The sequence below is a fragment of the Magallana gigas genome, chromosome 5 (genome assembly GCF_963853765.1).
Source record: "Magallana gigas chromosome 5, xbMagGiga1.1, whole genome shotgun sequence".
Classification (NCBI taxonomy): domain Eukaryota; kingdom Metazoa; phylum Mollusca; class Bivalvia; order Ostreida; family Ostreidae; genus Magallana; species Magallana gigas.
The window spans coordinates 55,158,472-55,181,221 of NC_088857.1; the positions used below are offsets into that span (position 1 = coordinate 55,158,472).

Below are 22,750 nucleotides of genomic sequence, written 5' to 3' on the forward strand. Positions count from 1 at the left end.
CATCGCAATTTAAATAAATTATTATTTATGAATAAATTATATTATTTTTAACTTTTCAACTTCTTCTGTTTTTCTTCTTGTTAATAGCCTCTACAGGCGGACTCAAAATTATCGATCTGGATGAAATAACATGTAAAAGAAAAAGCAAAGTCAATAACATGTCATATCTATAATTTAATATACAGTAGTGAAAAACAATAGTATATACCCGGTATATATGTATTGTAAACATATTTGTTACGAAAATAAAAGGTACAATTTCATGAGAACATAACGAGACCAGACTTCATAACTGACATCTGCAATGATCATGCATTGGTCAAACTATATTTATGTATAATTTTACAACAACAAAAAATATCAGCTCCCTTGAGTACTTTCACTACTTTGATCCAGCATCTGTTTAGCCCGTAATTTTATTATCCTGTCAAATTAATTTGAATTATTACAAAAAAAATAACGACTTGTTTTAGAGTTTTGCAAAATGAAATACCGTTTCAGAAACATTATTTCAACGAATGAGACTAAACGTAGTACAATTTGTCAAGATATTTCTGGAACGAGTTGGCAAATACCTGTTGCACCCACAAATATTATTGCAGAAAGCATGATGATGATCATGGTAAAAACATAACACCTTTTAATTAACGCAACTGCGGGAGCTGATAAAAAAGAAAACGTGTGTCAAAGAAGACATTCGCCGAATGATTCGGTAAATTTTGCATTATGCACTATTTGTGAATAGGTTTTGTAATAAAACGTGATTTTTTTTGGAAACTGAGAAAATTCGAACAAACTTTAAATATTTTGTAATACTATAGTGAGGATCACAGATATGCTGAAACGAATACCATAAATCAGTATTCGAATATTCGTGAGTGCTATTCGATTCGTATTCGAATATTCGTAGACGTCATAGACAATGTATTAAGCATATGATAGTTTGTATTACTAAGTGGGTGTATGTGTAGACTGCTTAAACATGTCAGTTTGAAGTTGACACTTAATGCATGAGTATCCATTGAATTGGATGCACATTTAATTTTTAAGCAAATAATAATATACTGATTTTTTAAAAATCTCCATCAACTACAATCAAAAGATTTATTACTTCTTTAATAATATACTGCAGTCCTGACTCCTGGATGAGACCGATACGTTACTTCGTAAGTCAGTCCAAATATTTCCGCCATGTTTGATATAGTATTAAACAGAAAACTGATAACGCTCATAACTCCGGAAATCTTCTGTTTATATAAAAAAAAAAAAAAAATTATATCGAGGTATCTTTTAAAAAAACTTTCGATGTACCTTTCGATATTAATTCTCCGTAGCTCACACTCGTTCAAACAGTTAAGCAATTTTTTTCTTCAGCGTCTGACATGAATTGAAAAATCCAGAATGTTTGTCTCCGTTCGATGTAAACCCTGCTTTTACTTTCAAGGTAAACAAGCATGGCGGAAGAGTCTATTACTGGGTTAAGTAATAGACTCTACCAAGCATGGCAGTCATAGATGGCTTTATATTTACTTTCGTTCCAAGTAAAATGAAATAACACGATGCTGCATAGTTTACAGTGCTTGATATGGGTGTTTAACATGTGAACGAATATTCGAATGCTAAATATACATTCGAATATTAGAAATTTACTATTCATTCGCGAATATTCGAACATTCGTTTCAGCACTAATCACAGATACATGATATGAGTTAAATTTGGCTCTTAAGATTCAAAATGTTAAATAAAGGGTTTCAGGTAGACAATTGTTTTTGTTATATCGTAGTAGAGTTGGTATAGGATATATTTTTCATCTATTTGTCATTGACATTTCATTTCTTTCACTGACAGTATGTGACCTTAGAAGTGAAGCTATATTTAGAACTTAATAAAAATCAGTGAAATTTTTGCATTTTCTCATTTTTTTCCGAATGGGAAATATAGAGCACAGGTTTGAACAAGCAAAAACTTTCAGTCTTGTCATTATAAGTCGTTGATGACAGATCTTTGATGCAACGGGTTACTGTTGTATTGCCCCAAAACCAAAGTGCCCCTATGTGCAAGCCCCCCCAAATTTTTTTGAGCACCCAAAAATGACATTACTTTTCATGAGGGCAGTGCCCCAAAATTAAAATTATTATTATGTTAACATGGTTAAATTTCGATCATTTTTATGAGGGCCCCTGAAAATTGATTTGTCCAATTTTGCACTAAAATCAGCGTTGGTGTAATTTCACAAGCACACCAAGGTTGAAGCTCACTACCACGTCAAGTTTGAATTATTTTCATGAGTGCCCAAAAATGGGTTTACCTGCTTAGCTTTAAAATCTTTGAGGGAATCTAACCCATTACATTATCATCATCTTTCAGTATATGTTCTTTTGAATTTCAAAAATATAAATCATAATATTTTATCCTTATTACAGAGAGGATGTTCTCCAAATTGGCTTTTCGCTTTGGAAGAAGATTTGTTACACCGTGCAGTCAGAGACTAAGTGCTGCGAGTATCAGTGAGGATGTGCATTCAAAAACAGACCCTTGGGAGACATTAGCTAAAAGCTATAAAAAATCTTCACTTCAGCACAAGCATTCAGAGAAAATCAACGAAACTAATAAAAAGACAAATGAATTAGAAGAGAATAAGTTGTCTGAACTACATGTTGCAATGACTGGTGATGCCCCCATAAAAGGAGAAACACTATCAACAGATAATAAAGGTGTTTCACAGCCCCCATTAAACACAGAACTGATTGCAAAGCATTTTCGTACTGTATCAGTAAGTCAGGTTTGTGACATAATGAACTCTAACCTACAATCGTGTACCCCAGAGATGCTGTCAGAGATCGAGGCTTATTTAGATGAAGTGGATAAACTTGACCCTCACAGCACTGAGTGGGACATGATGACCTCCGTTCTTCCTCACCCCGATGAGGATAGAGGAATACGTTACAACTTTCTGAAACCAAAGTCCAGTAGCTTTGAGGACTACATAGAGCATTCAGAGACACTACAGAAACTAGTGATGATAGGTAAACAGCTTCTAATTTTCTATAATTACTAATCTATAGAAATATTCTATTGCATTTAGAATACTGTAAGGGTTAAGACTATCTATATCACAGAATGTATATTATTACTAATTAAGACCTATACTCTGTCCCAAAATATCCTTGATTCACATTTTGGTTATTTACTCAATATTTATAATTACCTCAGGCATGTCAGGGCTCAAACAATGTTAATTCAAAAGTATGAACGCTTTCCAAGTTTCTCCTTTGAAACGCCCCCTCTAGCTTATTAGTTTTCAATATTTGGCTAAAAATAAAGGAGTCTACAGGGATTTTGCATTGCAACAGACCCAGATGATACTATTGAATTTGTGCGAGGTATTCCGAGTGACTTTAGAAAATATGTCAACATCGTTTATTATACCGGTAAATTTCCATAAGAAATTAGTTTTCATTCCTTTGAATTTTTCCAAGTGAAAAATGATAATGTGGGGTCAAAATGCTCAGCAACTTTATCAACATTTCTTGTAATTTTATATTTTAGGGGTTGATCTGTCAGCTGTTCAAGAATTTCCGTTCATTGGAAACTACATCATCAGGCTTGATTTTGAGAGAGACATCATTCCAAAGTTGTTATACCTGAAAGATCTGGGTGTTTACGACCATAATCTTGGAATGGTTTTGACCACAAACCCCTTTATACTGGAGGACCCCATCAACAAGCTTCAGGTATAAAAAAAAATTGAAATCAGGAAAACATTTAAATTATAAACTGGTAGATGAAGAGAAACATTTGTCAATTCTCTACTTAGCTGTCAAGAAGTTAAAAAAAAATATCATTTTCCTGAGGGCTGAAGAGAAACAAGTTAGATTTTTCACTTCACTAAGCTGAGGAGAAATATATGTATGCATCAAAAATGTATCATTTTTTATACAGCAATAGAATTTGCTAGACATTTAAATTTTTATTGAACATAACAAAATTTTTTATACATGATAATAATATAGTACTGTGCATCATCATGATATGATATTGGTGTTATAATTTTAGATTTGGGTTTCATTTATATTCTACCAATTTAGAAAAAAATATAGCGCACATTTTATTTCAATAAGTAAAAAGAAGTCAAAATCATAATTTTTAATTTCTTCGGTGAGGTAAGTACATGTACATGAATTCACATTTTTTATGACTGGTATTTTACAGTCAGTGGTTGGCTACCTGAAATCTAAGAAGTTCACAGACGAGATGATTGGTAAGATGGTGACACGGCATTCAATGTTCCTGATCATGGAAGTAGGACAGGTTGACTCCAAGCTCGGGATGTTCCAGAAGATGTTCGGACTCAAAGGTCAGTGTCTTGTCACACCGCCAAACATTGTCAGATTTAGCTGTCAAAACATGTTTATCATCACTATGAAATTTTCACTCAAAGAAGCTCTGTAGCAAGTATTGAATATCACATAAATTAAATCATCAGGGAAGAAAAAGTTCATGCTGTACAAACAGAGCTTTTGCTACCGATTGGGATGAATAGTATCCATAGTAAATCAATGGGATGGAATTAAAAAAACAACATTTGAATACAAAAAAAATGGTAAATTATGAATTAGACAAAATGATTTACTGTTTTTTGCAGTAGAATCCAGCATTTTTTAAGATCAAAATTGGAAGAAAATAATGATATTTGGCATTAGGAACATGGGGAATATTTGTACTAGTTAAAAAGCTAAAGATATATAACTTATATAGTGTATTAATGTATTGCATAACATCCATCACTCTATTTTCATCAATGTGCAGGTGATCAGATGAGAGAAGTTTTCTCCATCCACCCAATCCTTATTTCCCACAACAGGAAAAAGATCCAGGTAAAATTAGATCCGAGATCTTGATTCTGTGTAAGTTTACAGGTACCAAGGCAACCAAAAATGTATACTGAATCAGATCTGTGTTGTTCTAAATATCCATTACACTGCCCTTTCGATGATTTTTTTTTGTCAAGAAATATTAAAAATAGGCACTTTGTTCAAAGCTAGAGTAGTTTAGAGATATTGGATCTTTTCTATAGAATTGGCCAATTGCAGATCTAAAGTTTGAAATGTTAGATCTGTTTCATCAGTACATGTATTATGATTAACCCTGTTGAATCTGTTTAACTGTAAGCAGTTAATCTTTTTTAATGATTTTGACCCCGTCAAAACAATAAAAATGTATTTTGTTGTATCTAAGGAGAGGCTTCTGATGATCATTTGTCTACTAGACATTATAAACTAGCAATATCAGAAAATGAATTTGAGATAAATTTTCCATTACAATTAAGCTGCATAATCTCAAGGGGTTTATTTTATCATTTTGCGGACTAATATAGTGTGATTATCAATAGCTAATGCACTATGTTTAGGTCCCTTTGTGTTTGTGTTTTCATATCTTTGATACAACTTGTACTTTGTGACCGCTGGTTTCTTGAAGGATGTACACTTTCTGTTCCACAAAATATGGGGATTTGACTACAATCAGCTGCAGGCCATGTTTTTGAAATGTCCACTTGCTTTTGCAGAAGGTTAGCTCAATTGAATTGTCATTCTGTACAAGTTTTATCCTTCAATGATTTAACTTTACTGTTTTAACTTTTTTTCAATAATCTGCCATTGGAGAGTACTGGAAGAGCAAGATTTTTGATAAATGAAGAAAAATCCTGATACATTTTCTTGTTCAATTTTTTTTCATTTGTGTACAAGAAATTCAGGCAAAGACCTATCTTTATTATTGTTATGTATTGTTTAAATCACATGTAAATATTGAAATTATCTCTACATTCTGTTCATCCAAATGTCTCCAAAGAGTTTGTTGCTCCGTACGGAGATCTCAAAGCTTTTAACACACATTGCTTTGGTTACACTGTAGCTTAAAAGCAATAAAAGTTAGTGTTCTGTGTACATTTAAATTGAGGTAGTTAAATGTAATTGGCAGATTTTATTTCATGCAAATAGTAAATGAAAATCTGTGTGTGCATATATATTCCAATAAAAATCAGAAATGAAACCTTCAGTTGATATTTAAATGAAAGCAATTCTTTTTCCTCAGAATATTTGTTTTAAATAGGCTTGTCTTGATTTCGTGATTTTGGTATTTTAAGAGCCCCAAACACTCCAGACTCGACTTGAGAACTTGTATGACATGGAGGTGAGCATGGAGACGATAGCTGAGAACCCAGGAGTGTTGTTAGGAGACCACCATCAGGTGCGGAGGAGACACGCCTTCCTGAAGGAGATTGGGCGGGCCCACTATAACCCAGAGAAGGCCGGATATGTGTCCCTGGAAAGTCTGGCCAAGAGAACGGCAGAAAAATGGTGCTGGAAAATAGGAGTACCTAAGGAACACTATGTCACATTTTTAAAAACAGAATAAATTGCTTATAAATATGACATCATTTTGTTTTTGTTAAGGAAAACTTTGATGTTGCATGTACAAAAACCTGTAATGTGTCACAACTGTAGCTACATGAGAGCAGTTTACATTTATACTTGGACAGTATCTTAAACTGCGTGCATTGTATATTTGTCTTCTAGTCTCATACTAGTTTCTTCTTTTAAATTAATTTATAACATATTTATTTAAGGAATAAGTAATCATTCTTTAAGTATTATGAGGTAATAATTTTGGTCCGGATGTGATCAAATCCAATAAAGTCCGAAGGGCTTACTGATAGATTGGATCATGCGCCAACCAAAATTATCACCTCTTAGTATTCTAAGTATGATTCCTTGCTACATAATATATTTTCATGATTTTAAGCAGTAACTGTTTTACAATTAAATATAAGACTATTATGCAAATCCTGCTTGCGTTACAACAATACGTTGTTTGAATTTACTGGACTATTAAACATTAAAAAATCAATTCCTAGTGTTATCACAGACAAAGATGCTGGAAAATGTAGATACATTTTTGTATTATATATTCAAAAGAGTAGTATGCGATAGAACGCCCATGTAAACTACCTATAATATCGTCTGAACTATCGAGATCGTCTCTGTAGAATTAATTAAAACATTGCGCACCTTTAACGTATTTCACACTTGATGAAGAGGAATTGCCGTGAAGAGCGTCTTTGATGGAAACAACCAATAACAATTTCTTCAGAATTAAAGGTTTCAAAATTGATGAGTATGTAATCACGCAGACATCCGGCAAACAATTGGGAATGTCCGCGTGAAGTTAGCCTAACATGGTACGAGGAAAGTCGGACTCTCGTCAGCACGCTGATTGAAGAGCTCTGAAAATGGAAAACAAAAACAACTACTCAAGACTCAATTATCTTATCAGTCTTGAAATGAACAGTCTTTGATCTAAGAAGTGACCAGCCTGTCAGACCTGGTGTCAGTGATGTAGTTGAGGCACAACGACCGTCACTGTGGTCGTAATATATGGATCCCAAGAAGGATAAAAAGAAATGAAGTAATAACAAAACATTGCATGTTGGATGTCAATCAATATTGAATTTTATCTCATAAAACTGAAGTAAGAGATACCTTACTTTAGTTTTATTCATTAAATTTTAGTTTCATTGCATGCGTCAAAGTGCACTTTGCAAATTTTTAATTAATCTTTGGTGGTTTCTGCGTTAGCGAGGTATGAATTATCTGCAATGACCACTTTCTTAAAACTGCACGTCTGCCGTTGCAGAGCGAAAAATACGTCCAGTTGTTGCAAAGCGTAATGTCAAATTCACACTCGTGTTATTTCTAGATAATGAAATCTTCAATCGTTGAAGATTAAACAATATCAAAAGATTATTTTCATTGGCCAACAGTTATGAGAAAAGAAATAATCGCTACCCATTGGGAGCAATGATTCAACCATAGACATGGCGGCAATAGCACCTTATATTATTGAGTATTATCCAAGTTAATAGGGGCAATAAAAGCTCATCTCTTAGACTGGTTTGTGTAACCTGAGAAACGCAGATATAACAGCCAAGTTTTAATACGTCGCTCACATATTTATAAAAATTCCATGATATAATTGGGGTTTGTAAAAAATCTTTCAGTTTTGAAGCAATTAATGGAACAGTTCGTGGCTTAAAGCGTCTTATCTCGGGCCTCTACTATTGCTTCCTCGGCATATAGCTGGGTACCGTATATTGATCACGGGAATTATATGCTTTGTTTGCAAAAACGTCTTAAGGTGATATGGGACCCCTCCATATTGTGACATATTTCCGATCGAGATAAACAATAAAATCAGGTATAATATTTTCTTAATCTTTTCTTTCCCAACGTTGTAACCTAAGAGCGAATTAATCGAAGCGCAATGGTTAGAAATTGTAAATCAACATTGGAATATATAGAGTAAATCTTTAAAAATCTTCTTCTCAAGAACCATTAGGTCTGGGTTGCGTTCAAGATCGTAGCTGCTACGTAGGGCTACGTAGTTGAACGGTAAGCTAGCCTAGCCGCTACGTAGATATTCGTAGCCTAAATAATTTATGCTAAGCATCAAATTCAAGATGGCCACCTTGTACCACTTTGTAACAAACATGAAATCTATTTTATTTAGTGATATTTTGTTCATCTCTTAAGTTATTATGAATTTTAACACGTATATTTCCGCTTGAAATAAACAAATTTTGTCGATGTAAGTAGTCTTTAGTTGAATATTTCCAACTTCAAATCTGAGACCTAGCGGTCCGTTCAATAGACCTAGATAACTACGACCTAGCGGCTAGGCTAGCTGCTACGATCTTGAACGCAGCCCAGGAAAGCTGAAACTTGTGTTGAAGCATCCTCAGGTAGTGTAGATTCAAAATTGTGTAAATCATGAACTCAGGGGGTAGGGTGAGACCACAAGGGGGGGGGGGGTTATTTTTTCATATAAATATATAGAGTAAATCTTTGAAAATCTTCTTTTCAAAACCATAAGGCCAGGGAAGCCGAAACTTGTGTAGAAGCATCTTCAGGTAGTGTAGATTCAAAGTTGTAAAAATCATGATCCTTGAGGGCAGGGTGGGGCCACAATGGGGGGGGGGGGGGCGAATATTTCTAAAGGAATATATAGAGTAAATCTTTAAATTTGCCAGGAAAGCTGAAACTTGTATGGAAGCATCCTCAAGTAGTGTAGATTCAAAGTTTAAATGTGAAAAGTGAAAAAAAAGATAAAAATCATGACCCAATCATGCTGAAACTTGTTTGGAAACATCGTCAGGTAGTGAGATTTCAAGTTTATTCAAATCGTGATTCCCGGGGGGTAGGATGGGGTTACAAGAGGGGGCAAATTTTTACATAGAAATATATAGTAAAATATCTTTAAATCTTTTTTGAAAAAGAAATATTTACCTAGACAAGCTGTAATTTTAGTGAAAGCAACTTCAGATAGTGTACATTCAAATTTGTTCAAATCACAATCTTTAAGAGTAGTGTGGGGTCACATTGGGGATCCAGTTGTACAAAGGAAAACATTTTAATTATTCACAAAAACTGAAATGTTATTATATATGCTTTTACTTATATGCGAGCATTTTTATATATTGCCGATTCTTTAAAATTGTTTAAACTTTGGCCCCTGGACGATTATTGGGCCTCACAAGGGGTTCAGATGTTTGATGTAGGTTTTTATCCTGTATATAAACAATTGTTAAGGGTCTTTTTGAGAACTGCAATTCTGAATGTGATATGACTATAAAATCATCCTGTTATAAAAGAGACTCGATTATAAATATAAGAATATCCAGGGGAAACATATTTTTTGTATAGGATCTACATATATTATACCTTATTGTCCAGATATTTTGTATTATGACTCCATGAAGCTGATTTTATCATGCCTATTGTTGCTCAGGTGAACGATGTGGCCCGTGGACCTCTTGTATGGTTAAGTATTGTGAAATTTGAAAATTCTAAAACGATGAAAGTATTTTGATTTTTGTGTTATTGTGTTCTTTTATCCACATAATATTGACAGGTGTCCCATACCACCTTAAATAATTTTCCTAGTTTGTTTTTAAGACAAAGTTATCCTTCTTTGATTGCACAGGAACAATCAGTAGGCCAAATGTCATCCCCAAAAGTCCACGCTTAAAAAACGCTTTGCTGTTAGAAAAATCAATGAATTAAGCATATCTATAACTTCAATTTCACTCTTTTTATTTCCTTACTTTCATTTCAATTTTTTACATACTCCCAAAAAGTTGGGTGTGGGGGGAAACTCCATGATAATTCAATTTGTATATGTAAATTTAAGAAAATTAGTTGCTGCGAGGAAAAGTGGGGAGGCCAGTCCCCCACCCCCGAATGCTACGTGGCTGGTATTTAAGTCAAAAACCTGGATTTGGTTGCAAACAGGATATTTAGAGTTAAAAGTTGGAATCATTTGATACACGATCAGATCTCCAAGTCGACACAACTTAAGTAGACGAGATCCACATATAAATACGGGAAATTACAGGACAATTTACCAAAACACAGAATAAGAGAGCAAATAAAAAACACGTACATATTAATGGGAAAAAGTTAGCACATCAAAAATAAGAACATAGACGAATAATGACCAAAACATGCAAAAATACAGAAGAAACGAAATAAGACCAGAACCCTCAAGATCTTAAGTAGAAGACATAGACATGTCACCGTGGTGCACTTTCAGGATCAGACTATATTCCACTAGGGTCTTTAACTAATCCCAATCAAAGGACTGAAAGTACTGAAGTGCGGTTAGCAAGTTTGTTTTCATTTTTTCATGAATACATGCGTTAAGATATCATCCGGGCACTAAAATGTTCCAAAACAAGTTTCAACATTAGAGTTTAAGACTTTGAGCTTGAAGTTTTTATCGTGAAGCTGTGGTTAACACGGTAGTATGCTTGTCGGCTTTCTAACGAAATACGACCCAATATTCTCGAGTGTATCTTATATTGGTTCATAGAGTTGTTTTTAATGTATAAATTATATGATGAATTCAGCACAAATTGTAATATATGCTAAGTAATATATAATAAGTAAACGTTGAATAAAAACTCCAAAAACACAGGTGCTTGCGGACATGACCCACCACCCCCTCCATCTCCCATCTCCAAGTATCTAGACCCTCAGGGCTTTATTCATTTTAAATTGTTTTTTTTATGATATATTTATAAACTAATGTATACATTCATTGCACAAAATTACTTAATACAAACATTTTGAAAAAAAAAACCCCATACCCCTTCTCTATATAAGACAAGTTTGCTAACCCGTTTGCCAGCCGAGAGGTACAGCCGATGAATATTTGTTGAAATGTACTATCAGACTACAACTACCGTAAACTGATGGCATCAAATCGTAGGCTGTATATTCTCTCAGTGAATATCTGCATGTCATACCCATGTAGATTTACCCAATGTACATTTATTGGGTGGAAAATTTTCACCGACAAGTTTCAAGTTTTTGAACCAATCCATCTTCAGCCAACAAAAGTAAGGTTTTATCGCAAAAAGCTAACCATGCTTATAAAAAAAGAAGTTCCGCGTGTACACGAAACAATGAAAAGGTAAGAGATTTACGAAATTGCGCGGAAAACTCGAAAAAAATATAATTCATTAGAAGTAAGGATTCTAAACATGCCGCAAAGAACTGTACTTAACCTTGGCCCTTGGAAGGTTTATATAAGGTAAAGAGAGGCCAAGGGGCCATAGCGCTCATCTGTAGTTCAGAAGTTAAAACGATTTTTCATAATACATGTATATATTTCTACATCAAACTTTAATCCCTCTTATTGTCCAGGCGGGGATCAAAGTTTAAACAAATAAGAATCAACAATATGTAAGGAGGCTTAGTTCTAAGTAAATTCGGGGATTCTAGCATTGGAAATTTCAGATAAGGACACTGATGTTTATATCATATTCCTAGATGTAAAATTTTTACCCTATTGTAAGTCTACCCTACATTAAGTACCACGACTCTAACAAATTTAAATCTCTCTGAGGATGCTACGGCGCTAGTTTTAGTTTTTCTGGCAAAATGAGTTTTAAGGTTTGGTTAAAATCGGTCCAATGAAGACGAAGTAAAATATGGAAAAAGTATTCGGACAGGCAGATATACTAACATAATTTTAGATGCTGGAGTATAGCAACCGACCAATCACTAAAAAAGATACCCTCAGGTGTCACAAAAATTGGATAAATAATTTATATCCGTTGGACATCACAGAGTAACAGCAAGAGACACGTCGTGGATTTCAGGACAGGAATTCACAAGCTAAGGAATCTACAGAGAGACAACGCCCTAAATCTACTAGAAGACAAAGTCTATAGATTCAGAAATTATATTACCCGTAATGTCCCTTGGATAAGTAAAGCAGGTAAACTCAAACAAAAACAAATCGAGGCTATTGGCATTATTTTTACAGAAAAATAAGTAAGTCTTTTCTAGGTCGCATGCTGACTGACCTTTTCATACTTATCAATCACCGAGTTGTCTATGGATTTTTATCTCGTTTTCTTTAATTACGACAAAGATCACACGGCGGGTGTGACCGGTCAGCAGAGGATGTTTACTCCTCCATGGCACCTGATCCTACCCCTAATCACTGTAGAGGTCAGTGTTTGCTCTGCTTTCGTGTTTTATTTTTTCCTTTGAACTTTAAATTTTGGAACGCTGTTCGTTATTACCACATTGCACTACAGACAACGATATCCACCGAAACATGTTTTTCATCTGTAGAATCTAGTCAATTCTCATCAAAACAGAACTAAAAAGATTCTTCGAAGGCCTATAAAGGATCATTTGTACCAGATAAAATCTACAATTTTAGAATAATCGGAAATATTGACCAGAAAAATAAAAAAGACAGAAAACTGTTACTTAGTAATAAAATTGTAACAATAAGGCAACTACGTTACCGTGTTGTTGTCTTTACAGATTTACTTCAGAAGATAAATCTGCTCAAGAAAGGAGATTCAATTAATGAAAACTATCATAGAGAAATTCGATGTACTCAATCTTGTTAGTCTCTTTTACCTGATTTACTTGACGGATTATTAATACCAATGTTTTTTCAGAACAATCAACTTTCGTGCCTAGGTTGACGATCCCGGAATAAGTGTTGCTATTCATCAATGGTACACGCTGCATTCAAATTCTGTTAAAACTACGGACAATATATATGGAAATGTGTCGTTTATCAATAGTCCATAGCCTCGAATGTTAACGTCAGGAAACCTAAAATACTAAAATACTGTCGCCATGGGGCATACAATCCAGATTTTTCTATTCTCGGAAAGATGAATATGTAATCAGACAGACCCCAATGACCAAAATGATGGAATGAACTTTCTAAAAATATATAAAACCACCGGACAACGAACAAAACTTTGTTTGCAGCACAAGGGAATCGGAAAAAATTCTTATTTGTAATATCTCCTATTTTTCCACATCTTCAAGCACAGGAATTTGACGCCGTAAGATTAGAAATGATGAATGCTTCATTAAACGAATTTCTTTTACCAAACGAGTTTCTATCATCAAACGACACCCAACAGGAACACGGGAAAATTGAGGCATTCCATTGATCGCAACACTCTCGCCAGGGTGTCCTAAATCTTCTAAAAATTGATCATAGACATATAAAAGAAAATTCCGGAAGTAAGTCAGATCCTGGCGAATTAACAAATCGAACACTCCTTTCATCTTGATCCAGAAAGCTTGAGTCCAATTTTGTCAAAAGTTAAGAAATTCTCAAGCCCAGGGTATATAAACAACGATCCACTCTGTCTCCTGTACATGAAATGACAAACTGATACCTTACAAACTATACAAAAACCAAAATATCAGATTATATGATTCGTACTTACGTGTATACCTTACAAAATATACAGAAACCAAAATATTTAAGGAATGAAGTCAATATTTATTAGTTTTATACGATATAAAATGGTTTGGGGCAGTTTACGCTTTATAAACATTCCTTATAATTTACTTTTTGTGACTATTAATTGTTGATAAAAACAGTCGTTTGATCTTTAAAATTACATTAAATTGAACAAAATTCAAACGTAACGTCTGACAGATTGATACGTTTTTGACGTTAGTCTTACTATGACGTAGACAACATTTTATATCCGATAGAAAATAGTTTTTTAGCCAATCAGAAAGCGTGTTACAACCAGAATTAAATTATTAAATTATAGATATCGTATTTATTTGTATCTGAATTATGTGTTTAGATATTACCTGTTTTATTTAATTGGACTTATTAATATTACACAATACTCTAGATCTGCTCTGCTCCTTCTTCAAAACGATACTTTTTTGCATACACACAAGAAAGACTTTTTCGGTGTTTTAGGCGGTCCTGTTGTTAGCATTTGGAGCAAATGAACAGAAATTGAACAAATCTCGGCGAAGTCTCGTGAAAATTCATTCGAGCACCTCTTGATTTATTACATACTTAGCAACGAAAAAGAAAACATTCCGTACACATCCGCAGGGGTGACAGTAAAAAGACAGAAAGGGTGCGTTTGATTGAACGACACGAGTACCTCGGGTTGCTAGAGTTGTCAATAAAACACTTATTTTTACGCTACTAGTGTTAAACCCGTGTTACAAGAGTTTACTCTTGCTTTTAGTGAGAGCACAAGAGTTTCAAGTTTGCGGAAAACGATGAGCTTTAAGAGCTTGACATATGAAAATTTTAATTTTGGAAATTATTAATCTGACTTTTTAATTGATTCTTAGTTACTCACCAAGAATTTTATCATTGAGATGCATATTTCAATTTAAAATAATTTTCAGATCGGAGTAGGGGATCTTATTAGTTCTGAATGACAGGGAAATTTAACAACAGATTTACAGGATAAATGTTTTTAACAAAAGAGATTTGTGTTTTGATTCAATTGATCCCCATGATCTGAGGGGGAGGAAAAGTGAAAAATTTACTATGACTAAAACAAAAAATGTTAGAAAAGCTCGAATGAGCATTTAGCTCTAGAAAATTTTAAAAAAGGGAAAACATAGAGATACACTTTATAGAGACATGATCACGGTTTTGGTCAAAAAAAATTTCTGTTATAAATTTTTACTGTAGTTCAGCAAGGTACTTCTATCAGACAACCTAATCTGAGTATCAGACGTCGAATTTTAGGCGACATACAGAACTCATAGGTTCTTGTTTTTAAAACAGAGCTCAGACCATGTTTTTGTTTACATGTTAAAAATTCCAGAATTAGAACTAAAATGAATGCGACAAATGCAAGGAATCAGCTTGAAAAAAGAACTTTCACCGGTGTATTAAACCAAAGTGAACAAAAATATGACACTTGGTTGTTTACTTGTCAGAGAATCGTGAAAATTTTGTTTGATCCTAAGAAATACATAAGATAAACATTTAAATAATAAAAAACAGATTTTTTTAAAACCAAAATCGTGACCATGTCCTTCTAAAAGGTCTTAGACACGATTTTAGATCAAAATTTTATTTCTTAATTTTTACGTATAATCACTAATTTTTAAAATGGTTTACTTGCACATTTTAAATGATTGATCAAAATTTGAATGTTAGAGAAGTCAAGTTATAAGAGAGATACAGAGGTAAGAATTCTTTGTTATGTAAACAAAGCTCGGGTCTTATATTTGTTTACAGATAATATAAAGTATGGAATTACCATTTCTTTGACCAAATGACTCATGGCAAACAAAGTAAACTAATTGAATGTGTTCATAGATAATATTTTTAACAGAAGAAAGCAACATTTGATTGAAACTTATACCAGTAAACCACATATGTAACCACATGTAAACAATAACAAGGCTCGAGTTTTGTTTACAAAACAAAGAATGTCAAACTCTGCATCTAGCTTATAACTCAATATTTGACTTTCAAATTTTGAGAAAACATTTAGAATACCAATACTGATCATTCCAAACATTAAAAGAGGAAAAACAAAATTTAAAATTTTGAGCTCAAATCGTGTTCAAGTCCATCTAAAGATGATTTAAAGAGAAAAATTCTTATGATCTGCCAGAACATTTTACTTATGTTTTTATGTTATGTAAAAGTAAATTGTAGCACACATATTTTCTTAGTCGGTTTTAGTTTTTAATCAGAAAAACAAGCATTGCTTAAAAACCTATCAAATCTGTCTGGGTAGATACTTCTGTAACGTGCAACGCGGCCAAGCTGTGTGTTTAACACTGGAGTATGCCTTACACCCAAGCGTTGCACCAGGTCCCTTAACCTGTTAACTCAGATTTTTGTTGACCACAAGAATAATAATAACGATTTCTTATTGATTGGACAACCACTCACTGTGGTCGACGGGTATCTCCCGCAAATATAAATCACCGATGTCCTGCCTCCAAGTAATAGTCAAAATCCCTGCGTAAACCTTGCGCTTCCTCCACTGCTGCCTGTGGTGCGCCTCTCTGTATGTGCTCTACTTGTAATGCCTTATTTAGGTCAAACATCCAATTCGAGATCACAGTAACCTATTCCAATATGCCTTATTCAGGTCTTATAAATGGCAATAAACCGCTGTTAATTTCTACTTTAGTTTTAAATAAACCGTAGTATGGACAACTGGTGCTTACAACGAAGTACCATTCCAATTTGGCTGTTCTGACATATAAATAAAAGTTATTAACATTCCCCATGGTGTTTAAGAAAACGTTTGTCTTACGTTTTGGCAAAACTAAAAAAAACCCAATTCCGTCACACTTCTATGTTAACCGATAACGTACCTAAAGTAGTATTTGTAGTACTTAGGCGGTCCAGGAGAGGCACCCAGTCCAAACTGTTAATAATCCTGTCCCAAATCGCCTTTTTTTGGGTAGAACTGATTACGTGCTTCTTTGTTAGTACCTATATGGTTCTGAACGTTCAACGTCTTCTCAATGCAAACTGTAAATTAACTTGTCAGACATCGCCTCAAATTGTTTTTCAGAAAGGTTATTTACGTAGCTGATCAACTTAGATATCATAAAGAGTTTTGCCTATTGGGAGGCATCTAATTAAAATAATTAAACGGAAGCTGAAATAAGTCTAATCATCCTTTGAATACCTTTAAAAAAAATTAAGAATTCAACAAATAATATATAGTAATATATAGGTCGAATCATAGAGGACGCTTGTTGGGGCACAGTTATTGTCTTGTGTTTTAAAATTTGACTTGATATGATTTGTTGCTACATGCGCCGTTTGTTACCAGGTTTATAGCGCACGTTTGGTAATTGGAGTGCAATGCTTGGTACCCGCATGCCTGCATGGTCAACCCAGTTTACATCATTCACTGCAACGTGCAATTGAAAATAAATTGAAATGAAAGTCAAATACATGATTTAATTGTTCCTGGTAAAGGAAAACTACAGTTAAAATACTTTTGAATACAAATTACTCTATTTTTATAGCATCTTTTTATGCCTGTACTGCAGCGTGCTCGTTTAGAGAAGCAAGTTTTTTAAATTCATTTCAGTCATACAAAATCCATAGTTTTAAAATTGTCTGCATCAGTTCCATACGCTTTCTAAGACAGTGGTCCTTCACAACGTGTTCTGTTGATGGCTCGGGAAAGCCGTGTTTGGACATTGATCATTGCGTTATGCTTGGTAAAGCGTCTGTTAACATGTTCATAGTGTTCTCTAGTCTTCTCAATAATCAATGAATTTTGATATCACCTTCGTTAGCAAATTCAAATGTCGTGTGTGAAATACAATGTACCCTGAATCTTTTGATATGTTCGATATCAAATTCTACTAGGTTTTCGAACGCGCAATTTTTTTCTTCATATCGACTTAACAACGCCTTTTATGTCGAGATTTGATGCTATGATGAGGTTATTGTTTGAAATATTCTAGTAGTTAAAGTAACAGAGCCAAATTCACGCTGTTATTATTTCTACCATTTCTATTCAGTTAGTTTTACAATACTGTTTGGGCGCGTGTGCGTGGGCCACCGAAAAGCATGCTATTGGAAAGATCTAATTCAGAATATCAATGTTAAGATTATCTCAGGTCTTGGAAATGACTCAATTTAAAATCGTCATCAAGAAAAAATATAGGAGTAAACTTTAATAGTTTTTCCTTTGTTTTAGCATAAAAACGTTAATAGTGAAATGACATTAATTTGGTGTTCTGACAACAGTCTCTCCTACCAGATATATTTATATATTATCTTTCTGTTAAATGGTTGAAATGACTAATAAATATGTCAATTTTACAATAAATTGGTGATGACCTTTAACATCTAAGTACTAACCGTTAAAAAATGGCGTAGGTTAAAAAATCTATAATAATTATACATATGGTCTCTAGATACTGACATGGTTATATTTGACAACCTAGTGTTCTGACTTATAAAGTAGTACCCGTTTACTAGTATTAATGTCATCGTGAGGTATGCTGACAGCTTGATTGGGATAACACGGAAAGACTCTACGATGGCCAGGAAAAAGATTGCTTTTAAGCAAGAGAACGGTACCTTAAATTACACGTTTTCAGCCACGAATGCATTTAATTATATGGGGCTTTCTTTAGAATAAAAAAACCCCATGCATATTAGAAGTATTTTAAAGACCTTGATCCAGATATGAATTTTCATGACCTAATAAGATTTGAAGTAATAATTTTTGAGTGACCTTGTAAAATAACACTTACAGAGAAAGGGATAATTATTAATGAGACCAAGATAAACTCACATAAATGCATTTAGATATATATTGGAAAAAGGAACAAAGGCACTGAAACAAAACTATGAAGTAGTGTTCTCACAAAACTATGAAGTAGTGTTCTCCTCCAATACCGGATACATGGACAAATCATTGTTTCAATCATGTATTTTATAACTCACCGCAGAAAGAAAATATTAATCATTTACGTAAAGTCAGTGTTTCTTATCATTTGAGGGTCGGGATCTTCTATTATCCCTAGGTCACTTGGCCATTTTGTGACAGCAACAAACTTATTTATAGACGTTTTATGCTTTGTTATTAATTCCCTGGCTTTCAAAATCGAGTGGTTACAACGGGAATATATTAAAGTATAATGGGTGTCAGCTAGCTGAACTATGACCATACGATTTTAAATCATGCTATTTTATGCTCGAGAGAAAAGCCTCTATTGTGTCGTGATAGGGGACGGACTGCCTGAACCAAATGGACAGTTTTGCTCTAGGGAGTGATGCGACCCATAGGACTTTTTGCATCACTATCATAATGTAAGAATGTCACAAATGATCTAAACTGTTTGTTATTTGCATGTTGGTTTGATGCAATGCAATATATCTTTAATTCCATAATGTATTCTTATTTAATTCTATCAAAAGATTAAATTCAGGTATGTTTATTTTATTGATAACACCAATAGCGTTTATTTGACTACTCATTTCTTTGAAATATTTGAATGTACTGCTGTACAATTCGGACTAAACTCGTGACAAAAGCATAATGTACGTAAATTGTGCTTTTACTCCGTTTCCTTATCTTACAAAATTATTTAATAAAATGAAGTTTTTAAATATTTTAAGTTCAATCAAAAAAGTTTTATTAATTTTTCCTTACGACTGATCTAACCCCTGCTCATGAGTCTTTAAAAAAATATAGAATTATGAAAATATTGGAAAAGAAAAATATCAGTTGTTACTGAAGCATTAAATAATCAATATGCACTTTGCGTTTTGAAGAGAAGGATAAGAAGGAAGTATCGAGCTGAACCTGTTAGTGGCTGACTCGGTGCTTATCTCAGCTGAAGATTCTTTTGATTGCCACAGCGGATGCAATAATCTGCTAAATTCTGGATTTGTTATAAAAAAGAAAAAGAAACGGGTTTGTCCCCCGGAAATACTGAGGTCTTATATTGGTTAATAATTTGCAGATTATATATTTAATTATATTTTTTATATCAACATCTTTATAAAATAGTTTTTATCTTTGCCGTTTCATACATGCATAATCAATATAGGAATAGTAGTTTCATTTATGCTTACGTATTCATATACATACCAACGTTACATCATTGGATTTTTATTCATAACAAATAATAGATGGTAAAATTTGAAATCGTTTCTGCCATTGTACACATATTTGACTGCATGTACCTATAGGGTGCGTGTAGATGCATGCATAACAACAGAAGCACAACAGACAGCACACGGCGGGTGTGACCGGTCGGCAGTGGATGTTCACTCCTCTATGGCACCTGATCCTACCTGTAGTATTTTTTAGAGGTCCGTGTTTGCTCAGCTCCTGGTTTTTTTTATTTTTCGTTTGGACATTTCATTTCAAACACGGTTCGTTATCACCACATGTCATTTTCCCATAACAATTTTTATCTACAAAGAATCTTTAAAAGAATGATTTTCTGAAAACATTCCATCATTATAAACAACAATTTGTCTTGCTTCCTAAAGTTACTTGTGATTTAAGAGATTCTGAATAAGAATGAAAAGGTTTTCCTTTTTCTAATTTACATTTCCTAAAGCAATGCAATATAGGATGCATTTATAAAAGCATAAAACGGTGGAGCTTTAGGCGAACTCATCGTGAATGTACTTGTGGTTTAAACAGCATTCATTTTGACGTTTGTCATTACGTAGAATATTTAATATAACCATGTTTTAAGATGTTATGGAACATGTGTCGACTACTTATTTATTAAAGCTGAACACTGCTCGTAAATAGGCACTGTCACAGAGATACCTGGTATATAAACCATTCGATTTCGATACACCCGATTGCACCCATGAACCTCGTGGCCGACATGTAGTATTCCTTTCGTGGTCTTTAGATTTTATGTATTTTTTTCTTATCCTATGTTCATTTTCTGTTCGTAAATAATGCATTGACCAATTTATTTGATGTTAGTATTCTCCTGGCTTCAAAAAGTGCGTAAAATTTGATAATTTCATCGCGACCGGGTAACACGGCGAGGCAAAATGTACGTCCACACAGGTGAGACCTCTACAGCGAAGTACTTTGAACTGTTTAGAGGTCTGTCCCTTATATAAGGGTTGTAGGGACAGCAGTGATTAAAGAGAAATATGGCGGACAGTGCCTATTTACGAGCGGTGTTCAGCTTTAATGTGACTAAAGTACATTATAATTAAAATACTTTCACTGGTTTAGAATTTTCAAAATTTAGAAAACTTAACCAAAAACACGTTTGAAAACTTTTTTGAAAGTTAAAAATTTAAAATTACCAGCGGGATTCGAACTCATGACTAACAAATTCGCAGTGAACCCTTTAACCCACTGCGCTATACTGTTCATTAACAATTTGAAGAAAAAAAACTATTTATAAAATTACACCTGATTTTATTCTCTATTTCGACAAATAGTACGTAACAACATGGAGGTGTCCCATAACCCCTTAAACAGTTTGAGAAAAAATACAATAAATAGTTATTGTCCATACAAAAGTTATTTACAGTCGAAGCACTCATTTTTTTTTATTCGTCAACGAACCTATTGGTTGTTTGATTCATACATTGGTTCATTGTTAATGATGGCAGGAAGCGATCGTTTAGAATAAAGAGTCTGTGCAAATGAGGACAAAATATTTGATCCTGTCCCTTTTGCCGTGGAATATTGACGAGAACACTAATGCCTCATCATGCCTTCTCCTATTACTTGGTGTTTATCTAGTCCTTGGCTGGTCCCTCGACGCAGCAAGGAATCGCTTTTTTCGGAGACAGCGACCAGTCACTTTGATTTTTGAATGTTATCCTTGTTGGATTAATTTCTTGGCATTTTTTTTTAAATTGTAGATGGATGTGACTTTTAATTGATTCAGTAAAATTCATAACTTTATACTTTTTCTATACAAATCAATAAAGGCCTTCTATAAGCAGTTGTATTCGTTTATGTGCAGAGACAGGTGTTATGATACAGATTGAGCCGAAATAACAATAAGAAACCGCTGAAGCATCAACGGTTAAGTTTTACCCTAGATTATCAATGTATATAATTGAAAAAGACTATCGTCATTTGTCTGTACAAATAGGATCATACACTGTAAGACGATAGAATTTCATTTTACCTTCGTACTTAATTGTTCTTTGTAGATGAAGAATAATGTTCTATCAACAATAAAAAAAGGAATGAATTTGAATAAGGAACATTTGTAAAATAATGTCCTCAGAAAAACGAAGACGCGTATACAAATGTCATTATTATGTAATCAGAAAGTTAAAAAGGCGATGGATTAATGGAAAGATAAAAACCGCTGATTGCAATTAGAATGAATCGGTGACATTAAACACAGGAAACATTGGAGCTGTACAAGCCGGGGACATGGAAATGAAGACGTGTTTAACGCCTTGGAGGAGAAGTCTGACACTTGGTTTCTGGGTCACCGTGAAAGCGCCTAGCGTAAGCTGGCCTCTCTTAGGATTTAATTTTCAAACTCTGCGATGTCCTTTGAATAATTTGATTCCATGAACTAACCCAAGTATTCCAAGTTGGTTGGGATAAAGATTAATTATTTACAAATTCTTTTCAAATCTTAAAGCTAAGCAATATAGCCTTAAAACAATAGTCGTCTAAAACCAAAATTACATGTTTTTAAGAAAAACTGAATATCGTATTTTAAAAAACCTATCAGTTTATTTGTAGCACCATCATAGTTTTTGAAATTATCTTACATTTTCGACTCAAATTATACATATTTTCTGCAATCAAATGAGACACCTTAAGTCACTTGAGACATAAGGTTGATTTCATAATAGAAATCCTAGAGAAAGCTGATACAAGACGAGACGATGATCGTAAGCAAGTCTGTT

The 22,750-nt window shown here is 33.7% G+C and overlaps 1 protein-coding gene across 1 annotated transcript; it reads left to right on the plus strand.

Moving 5' to 3' along the window:
* Positions 1-567: 567 nt before the first annotated feature.
* Positions 568-6,435, plus strand: LOC105345081 (transcription termination factor 3, mitochondrial). The gene is made up of 7 exons (XM_066083673.1): positions 568-622; positions 2,425-3,027; positions 3,551-3,735; positions 4,214-4,358; positions 4,811-4,878; positions 5,480-5,570; positions 6,147-6,435. Exons 2-7 carry the CDS (start codon positions 2,430-2,432, stop codon positions 6,416-6,418), a joined length of 1,359 nt encoding a protein of 452 aa, XP_065939745.1. The 5' UTR covers positions 568-622; positions 2,425-2,429; the 3' UTR covers positions 6,419-6,435.
* The last annotated feature ends 16,315 nt before the right edge of the window (positions 6,436-22,750 follow it).

What these genes read in the sequence shown, in the direction of transcription:
- LOC105345081 (XM_066083673.1), top strand. Translation starts at nt 2,430, where the DNA reads ATGTTCTCCAAATTGGCTTTTCGCTTTGGAAGAAGATTTGTTACACCG. An exon ending in ACAGAAACTAGTGATGATAG is followed by an intron (nt 3,028 to 3,550) that starts GTAAACAGCTTC and finishes TTTATATTTTAG; the next exon opens with GGGTTGATCTGTCAGCTGTT. An exon ending in TCCACTTGCTTTTGCAGAAG is followed by an intron (nt 5,571 to 6,146) that starts GTTAGCTCAATT and finishes TGGTATTTTAAG; the next exon opens with AGCCCCAAACACTCCAGACT.